The sequence below is a fragment of the Rousettus aegyptiacus genome, unplaced genomic scaffold (genome assembly GCF_014176215.1).
Source record: "Rousettus aegyptiacus isolate mRouAeg1 unplaced genomic scaffold, mRouAeg1.p scaffold_m13_p_10, whole genome shotgun sequence".
Taxonomy (NCBI): domain Eukaryota; kingdom Metazoa; phylum Chordata; class Mammalia; order Chiroptera; family Pteropodidae; genus Rousettus; species Rousettus aegyptiacus.
The window spans coordinates 88,190,378-88,199,873 of record NW_023416285.1 but is presented as its reverse complement, the minus strand read 5'-3'; the positions used below and the strand labels follow the sequence as shown (position 1 = coordinate 88,199,873).

The 9,496-nt window shown below is 34.4% G+C and overlaps 1 protein-coding gene across 1 annotated transcript in view; it reads left to right on the top strand.

The window, feature by feature from the left end:
• Nucleotides 1-211: 211 nt before the first annotated feature.
• The window catches only part of MALRD1 (MAM and LDL receptor class A domain containing 1), a 481,557-nt gene continuing 472,272 nt past the window's right edge, over nt 212-9,496 (top strand). The window contains 3 exon segments of the mRNA XM_036226667.1: nt 212-268; nt 459-639; nt 642-668. Coding sequence (XP_036082560.1) covers nt 212-268; nt 459-639; nt 642-668 — 265 coding nt within the window.

Sequence of the window (9,496 nt, the reverse complement as noted above, 5' to 3'; positions counted from 1 at the left end):
CGAATTTCATTCTCAGAGAGCAGTTCTACTAATTAGGCCTGAAATATTTACGTAACCACAATAATGTTATGAATTACATGAATGTGATTAAGTAATCATAGGAATTAATACAGAACATTTCTGTGTCACATAACTACATTGTGTTTTTTCCTATTTATGTGCCTGTCATTTTTTAAAAAAATTTCTTTCAAGATAATCATAAAGGCTTCAAATGTTCCAGCATGATGCACGTGGGACAATTAACATCCATGTTTATCTAGATCGAGAGGTAGTGCATATAGCTCAAGTTAATTATTCTCTAAAGACAATGCACTGAAAGAGTGAATGAGCTGCCTTGGGGGTCCTTCCTTAGAGTTGTAGAGAATTAGCAATAGTATCCAGTCATCAGAGGCAAACCTGAAAAAGGAAGAATAGAGAGGAGAAAAGAATGTTTCTAATTACAGCCTCGCCTGTAATAGACATCAAGGAATGCCTTCTGCCTGGACACAATGGTGGCATTCCCGAAGAATGAAGCTTTTTGTGTCCCTTGGCTCTCTTGTGTTTCTTTCTTTACACTGATTCGGCAAGGAACAGAAGAAGTCTTTCAGTGTGGCAACGGGGTCTCCGTCCCCCTTGACAGTGTGTGTGACTTCACAGATCAGTTGGGGACGAGAGCGATGAGCAACAGTGTCAGTTCTATTTCTCTGCCTCCTCCGACCTTGGCAGACCTTTACGCCAGAGCCTATGAGTGGTCCAGGGAGGTTCAGCTGGATACCTTGCCCTGCAGAGATTTCATTTATAAGCCTGTAGTGTAAATCAGAAACTAAAACACTCTTCATTAAAGAGACAGGTCCATAAATAAAAATTACTCTAAACAGTATCAAATTTCTAAGGTTCTAACAAGATGAAATGTATTTTAAAATCTTTTTTACTGATTATGCAGAAAGAGTGATAGGCAGATATGTTCCTTTTAAGGTTATATTAGTGAGGCAAAATTCGAAAGAGGTGCATGACTCCAGTTTTAAAATGCTGCAATGGAAATTAAGAGCTTAAGTTTGAATTCAGGATGAACATATTTGGAATGAATTTGGAATGGGGAGAGTAGACTTTATTTTAGCAGATAGGATGGTACCACCGAGCGAATCGGTCCTGATTGCACCTGGAGCTCACCCCTGCCTTCTAATTCTTTGATTCTGAATGGAGGAAAGAGGACCAGCTTTAGAGATTTGGATCTAAGGGAAACCATCTACTTTTTGTGTGATCTTGAACCTCTGCTTTATTATGAGAGGTCGTACAGTGAGTAGGAAATGCTGCGTCGCTTATGGGCATTTTATTCATAAAAAGGCAACTGTTCACCAAGGAAAGACATGGTAAAGAAACGTACATGTCTGTAGTTTCTATTGCAATCTGACATCCTGGAAGAATACTGCATTTCACCGGTGGAACTAATGCCGTTCTTACATGCAATCACCTTTCGAAAACAAGACTTTCATTAAATTAAATGGGTTCATTGTTGGTTCGTGGTAACTATCAACTCAGTTATCTGGAGGCATTAATTCTAGTATTTGAGAGTATTTTACTCAAATATATTTTCTATTTTTATTCACATACTATATTAGTGTTGACAAAATTTTTTATTTTCTCCTGCTGAAAAAAGGTCCTACATATTTAATTTTGCTGTCGTTGACCTATTTACCCATTCAGCCATTCTCACATTAAAACGAGAAAAGCGATTACTGAAAAATATCTTCTCTGTCGAAGAAAACAGGCTAATTATTTTTCTCCCATAGTTTGGGATCGCTATCATGCAGTAAGAAACTATTAAACACACAGACAAGGATTCATTAATATTTGTCCAGTTTCCCCAGAGAGGCTGGCTGTGGGAGTGCTGCCCTTGCGTGTCTTGTCTGGGAAAACCCATGCTGCCTTCTCTGGTGACGGGTGAAGAGGAACCACTCAGCCGATTTGCCAAGAAGTGCAAAGTCCCTTCCTTATTAATCTCTCGGAAGCTTCCTTGGCGCGCTCGCTGGGATAGCACGCGTGGCCCTGCTTCAGAGAAAAGGTTAACGTGCACGAAGGAGAGAGTCGCTCAGCAGGGAAGGTCTCAGCCGCATGGAAGATTCTCATCACCTGCAGCCTTGGAGGACGGTGAAGGAACAGGTCTATCGAATAAACAGGTTCCATTTCGAAGGTTATGTTGGGATACGCCCTTTTGGCTTTTTCGCTTTTCATTTTCATTTCTGAGATGTTTCCGCTTTGGCATTTTATTTAAAATGTGGACCATAACCTGTAGTGGATAAAATTGGAATCACTTTAAAATATAAGTTTCTTTTGTACACTGCACTAGGGGGGAAATACTGCAATGTAATTATAATGGCTGAGCAGTTTCCTTCATGAGCATTTGGGATGCTACTTACAGATGAGATTTTTCGAAAAGTGAACTTGTTAATTATGTTAGTCACATTTTGAAAAAAAAGAAAATCAAGCTGTGCTCTCTCTTTAACATCCAGATGGTGTGACTTTTAAAGAAAATTAATATGTTCACCTTTCTTGATGAAATTGGCATAGTTGAACTTGAGTTTCAGATGCAACTGATTCTATTCCTAGGTTTTGGGGAATTTTCTTATTTTACATAATGAAACTCTTTTTAAGAATATTCAAACCTGTTAACTTCAGTTGTTTTTTGTTTGTTTGTTTTAAGATAGCAAGTTTAGGGAGACAGAATTTTCCCAATGGGATAAATTCTATTTACATATGCCATTGAGCACTTAATATATAATGAGCAAGAAAAATAATTTTTAGATGTAACAACTATTTGGTCTTAGTGTTGACAGGAATCCCTCTGTGTTAGAATTCATGGATATCCTGAGCCAGGGTAAATGTTGTGGTATTTGTCTGGTTGATTTTTTTTTATTAAATCATGCTCTAAGTGTTATATTGTCTGCTTCCTAGCGGATTCCCCATTTCCTGGTCTTCTTCATTCCCTGTTATTTTTATGTATTGATTTTAATATCAGGGCCAATACTAAGTGCAGAAATAGTCCAACTTCCGTCCTAGCAACTGCTCCAAATTATTTGATGTACAAAAGCTTTACTCTGCTTGATATTTAACAGTACAGTTATATTACTTATGTCGCTATCACTTAATCCAAATCAACCAGAACTTTACAAAATGTAACGCTGATCCAGTGTGGAGACACATCCCATGCATTGGATTCCTACCACTGGAGTGATTCCAGAATATATGCTTAGATAACTACTTTTGCATACCTGAAGTTAGTATTAAAATTAAAATTAGCTGTTATATTCACTTTTAGAGCCAAATTTACTCCAAATTTACTGTGATTCAAAAGAAGGAAAAACATATTCGGTTCATCAAATATTTTCCCCTTACCTACATGTTAATCTTAAGAATTTTTCTATTTACTCTATTATTTTTTTTATAAGAATATAGAAATCTGTTTTTATACTTTGATTTTATGGGGTATATTATGCATATTTGACATTTTACCCAATTTCTCTTACAAACTTTTTGAATTTAGAAACAATTTCATTCCAAATGTATTTACTTCATATGAATCTAAACTTAAGTGTAAAATATGTGAAAATTACCATAGAGATGCATTCTCAAAAGCTGAGAGGTGGTAGTGTTTGATCAGATATTAAGTAAAACCTTATTTCTTCAATAGAATGACATAAATATCAACTCTTTTAAAGAGTAATTGGTTCACTGAAGTACTCAAAGCTAAAGCATCAACAGAATGAAATGTGAGACTTCATGAGCAACATTTATCTCACTACAGTAACTTGGATGCAAAAAAAAAAATGCACATTTTCATGAAACAACTAATAAAAAAATACTTAAAAATCCTATTTTATGATAGCAGCATATCTTAGTTTGAGCTACTATAACAAATACTGTAGTCTGAGTGGCTTAAACACAAACATTTATTTTTCACAGTTCCAGAAGCTGGGAAGTTCAAGATCAAGGTGTGGGCAGATTTGGTGTCTGGTGAGTGAAGGCTCTCTTCCTGGTTTGCAAACAGCTCTCCACTTGTCACTTCCTCATGGGGCAGAGAGAGGGAGAGGTCCCTTCGAGTGGTCTTATACAAGGGCACTAATCCCGTCCTTAGGACTTCATCCTCATGACTCAATCACATCTTGAAGGTATCACCTTCAAGTAACACCTCATGGGAGATTAAGACTTCAGCATGGATTTGGGAGGGATACAAATATTCAGTCCATAGCACAACGGAATTATAGGTAAAGCCTAGCTGAAGACAATTAAACTTTTTTCACAGACTCCAGTCTTGGCCTGAATGGGTGCTATAGTTTTGAGCCCTATAATATTTACCCTAATTTTGTATAACAATTTAGGCACATTGAATTAGGTGCTCAGTGAAAAATAGCAAAATATCTTTTTCATTTATTGCATTGGGTAGACTCATAAGTATCATTGTGCTTTAATGTCTCTGAGGATCCTTTGTTCTTTTCTCGTGCGTAGTCACAACTTCAGAACCATTACATCACAGAGGAGAAAAGCCCTCAAGCTCCCCTAAGTCAAAGCCACATTCTATAAACTTGAAGGAGGCGAGAAATTAAGCCAGGAGGTTAATAGCTCAAGGTTATGTGGCTAATTAATGGTGACCCAAGACTCAAACTGGAGTTCCTTTCCATCTCATGTTTGAAATATGAGTAAGCTGAGGCTTTAGAATAGTGATTACAAAATCTATTTTTCATGCGTTGGACAACTTTAGAAGATATTATAAAATATATTGTTTCTAAATAGAACTCTTCATTAGTTACTGATGTCAGAATATATTCCTAAATCTCTTTCAAATGTTTCCTTTAAGTAAAATTTGGATATAGGTGATTTTTTAAATCTGTATCTTATTGTCAACCCAAATACTTTCATATCTGTTTGTGTGATTTGCACAATCGCAGACTACTCTTTTGAGGTGAACTGGAAAAAGAGGTACCTATGAGAATGGAATAGAAAATATCCTGAAGAATGGAATGAATAGAAAAGCAAGATGAAATGGATAGATGACGGCTGAATAAAACCTGAGTCCATGATACCGTGCACCGGTTTCAGTATGTATGTTGAAAGGCCTATGAGGCCTAAGAATGACTGGTAGAGACAAAGCTCAAGGTGGTAGAAGGTTAGACTTAGGGAGAGGGAAGTCAAGAATGCTGGAATCACAAACTCAAGAAGGCTTGGAATATTTTAACCAGGATTATAAATCTTTGTGTGCACAGAAAATGAATTGACAAACTCCTTGTTAAAACTTTTGCTAATGGAAAGTCTGAAAGTTTTCCAACAAGCAAGGGATAACACATGCAAATTAGAAGTACCTGCTTGGACTGATAATAAAATAGCATGAACGTCTGTTTAGAATTTTACCATTTTATTTTAAAGTAAAACTTTACAAAGGCTTTTTTATTGTTTCCATACTTTCTTTTTCCTCAAACACCATTTTTCTTGCAAGAGAGCTAATCTTAATCTTACTCCAAAGGATGGATTTTAAAGTAACCTTGAACTGGGTATTTTTTTTTTTCATATGCGTACTTATTAGATTTGAAAACAATCTCCATAAAGGACTTTTTACGTCTCATAATACTATCAGGAACTCTTCACTCTTGACAGTGTTGGATGACTTGGATACTGTTGTGCAGAACATATAACATAAATCATGTTCCTTCATAGATTTTGCTGTCTAAAATTGTTTCACAGTTGTGGAATATTTTTGTTCATAACGGTCAGTGGAAACATGAAAGAAAAGATGAACCGTATGCAATGTGGCTTATTCTTTCATCTCTGAGTATGTGAAAACATGAAAGCAGCAAATTGGAGCATTCTCGATGCATTCTGAAAATTGGATGGACAGTGAGTCTTTCTCCTAAGGAAGAGATTAAAACTTTACTGGAATTTTACAGGGTTTCTATCATAATTCCAACAAAAGAAGCCATGTAACAAACAAGGTGAACCTAATGGAGCCACGTGTCTTGATGAGACTTTTAAAAAATATAAACAGGCCTTTACGAAATGATGCCATCTCTCTAGAGATGCAAACCATTTCTTCGATATTTTGAAGGCTATCAAGAAAAATCAAAATAGGGTAAGGAACTTATCTAGTTGTCCTCATTTCCTAGAAGACTGATTAACATGTACAGTCACTAAATATTAGATAGACTGACTGATTACTGTTTTACTAAATGAATGATTGGAGAAATTTTCAGCTGCACTATTTTCTCTTACCATGGCATTAAATAAAACTGCTCAGCCTTGCAATGGAGCCTGCTCTGGTTTCGTGGTTCAAGTGTGCAAGTTGATATCATCCAAGAAGGTATTCAGTCTGTGAGCTCCCTTTGAAAATTTCAAAAACACCTTAGTGACATGAGATGGTGAACTGTTTCTTCCACAAGTAGAATGTCTTCTGAAGACAAATTGGTATATAGCTAGAACTCTCGCCGAGCTTGTCATCCAACGTGCCTTTTCTGTTTGTCAATAAACATCATTTCTCTATGTGCATGTTGACATTAAAAGCTTGACTAGGAATCCTGAGAGAAGGTTAACATTCTGTTGCCAATCAAATTTATTAAAGCAAGGACCTTGAATCACAGCTTTTATATAAGTTTTCATTAAAGAAATAGGAATAGAATATAATGTTCTCTACTACCCAGAAATGTGACTTTTCAGTGACTAAGTTTCAAAATGCTCTATTGAATTTGGAAAATAAGTTTTAATTATTTTGAGAGAAATCGAAAACCTATTTAGGAAAAAAAAATTACAGGAGTTCATCTGTACCTGAATTAGTTTACTTGATGAAAAAGTTTGTCCCTGGAAGAGACATAATTTTCTTTTCAGAGCCCTATATTCACCATTATAGAAACTATGAAAAAAGCTGCAAGATCTTCTGGCCAAGCTGCTACTCTGAAATAGAGAATTACATGTAAACAATTATGCAACATTTATACCATTTGAGTCTACATTGCTCAGATTGGAGTGAATGCTACACTTTATCCATATTTCTGCAGAAATCACCAGACACTTACAAACACCATAGATCTCCCTCGAAGGGTACTAATCCTAAACAACATTGAAGGTAAAATATGGTTGGGTGATCTTTTTCTCATTGACGTAGATACTGTCTACGACATGATTACTGCCAAGATGTTGTCCATGACTTGAGGATAAAGATAACTATACAACAAGAATTCAACCTACATAATATTGGATAATTCTATTGTGGGCTGTGGAAGTGCTAATTCCATTCGCTAATACATGCCTTTGTGACTTAAGGTTTTTCCATTTCTATCTCAATGAAAATATTAAAATTAACTCAGTGTGAAAGATAAATACTTCCCTATAAAAATTGATTAATATTTTCAAATTGCCAGGTCAAATAATGGCATTTTTTGATTGAAATTTACTTTTGAGAATAATTTAATTTAATTTTTGTTTAAATAGAATATTTGGATTCATTTTATCATTTATAGGAACTGGTCATTATTTTTTGCTGTTAATGAGAGTAAAAGAGATAATTCTGTGTGAAACTTTTTCTGTTACCTACACGAAGGAAATAATTTTCTAAATGGTAAAACAAATTATATGAAAACTTTTGTAATTATGTAAGAGACTTCTTTCCTTAAAAAGAAGACACTTAACAAACTTAGAATAGAGTGAAACTACCTCAACACAATCAAGGCTATGTATGAAAAACCCACAGTTAACATCTTACTCAATGGTGAAAGACAGAAAACTTTCCTCTAAGTTCAGGAATGATGCCCTCTTTCATTACTTCTATCAACGTAGTACTAGAAGTCCTAGCCAGAGTAATTTAAAAATAAAAATTAATTTAAAAAGGCATTAAAATTGGAAATTCACAAGTAAAATTATCTCTGTTCATGGAAAACATAATCTTAAATGTAGAAAACTCTGAAGATTCTATCAAAAAAAAAAAAAAGCAAATTTAGCCGTTTTAGGATACAACATCAATACATAAAAATCAGTTGCATTTCTATAACAATGAACATCATAAAAGGAAATTAAGTGACCAATTCTATTTGTAATAGCATCAAATAGAATGAAATACTTAGTAATAAACATAACCAAGGAGACAAAATACATATACATGGGAAACTAGGAATTATTGCTGAAAGAAATTAAAGGTGCAAATAAATAGAAAGACATCTCATGTTCATGGATTGGAAAAATTAATATTTTTTACATGTCAATATTACCCAAAGCAGTCCACATATTTAGTGTAACCCCTATCAAAGTTCTGTTAATATTTTTTTGCTAATAATTAATTCCATCCGAAAATGTATATGGAATCCTAAGGGATCCCAAATAATAAAACAATTTTGAAAAAGAACCAGATTATAGCCCCAAACTCCCTAATATCAAAACTTATCACAAAGCTATAGTAGTTAAAAGAGTTTGAAATTGGCATAAATAGGCCAATGGAATAGAATAGAGAGCCTAGAAATAACTCTTTCAGATATGGTTGAATGATTTTCAAAAAGGGTGCCAAGATCATTCAATTGGGAAAAAACAATCTTTTCAAAAAATAGTATTTTAAAAGTTAGATATCCACATGCAAACAGATTGAAGTTGGATCCTAACCTTACATCATGTACAAAATTAACTCAAAATGGATTAAAGACCTAAATATAAAAAAGCCAAAACTATAAAATTCTTGGAAGAAAACATGGGAGCAGGGGAAACCTCACATACTGAGTTTGGCAATGATTTCTTAGATATGGCACGAAAATCACAGGCAACAAAAGAAAAACTAGATAAATTACACTCACCAAAATGAAAAAGTTTCATTCAATAATGGACACTATCAGAATAAAAAAGAAATCAATAGAATGGGAGGAAATATTTGTAAGTCATATATCTGATAAGACGTTGATATACAGAATATATAAAGAACTCCTACAACTCAACAACAGAAGAACAACCTTATTTAAAAAATGGACAAAAGATTGAATATACATTTCTCAAAGATACACAAATGTCCAATAAGCACATGAAAAGATGTTCATCACTAACCATTAGGGAAATGTAAGTCAAAACCACAATGAGATGCCACCTCCCATCCATTAGGATGACTATTATAAAGAAACAAACAAATAAAACTCCAGAAAATAAAAAGTTTTGACAAAGATGTTGAGAAATTGGAACACTTGCACATTGTCAGTGGGAATGTAAAATCTTATAGCTTCTGTGGAAACAGTATGACAATTTCTCAAAACCTTAAAAATAAAATTTCCACATGATTCAGCAATTCTACTTCTGGAGATATATCCAAAAGAGATAAAAGCATGGAATCCAACCAATATTTGTATATCCATGTTCATAGCAGCCTTATTCACAGTAGTCGACAGATAAAAGACACTCAAGCATTTTTCAACAGATGACTGAATAAACAAAATGTTGTATATACATGCAATGGAATATTATTCAGACTCAAAAAGGAAGGAAATTCTGACATATACTACAGCATTAT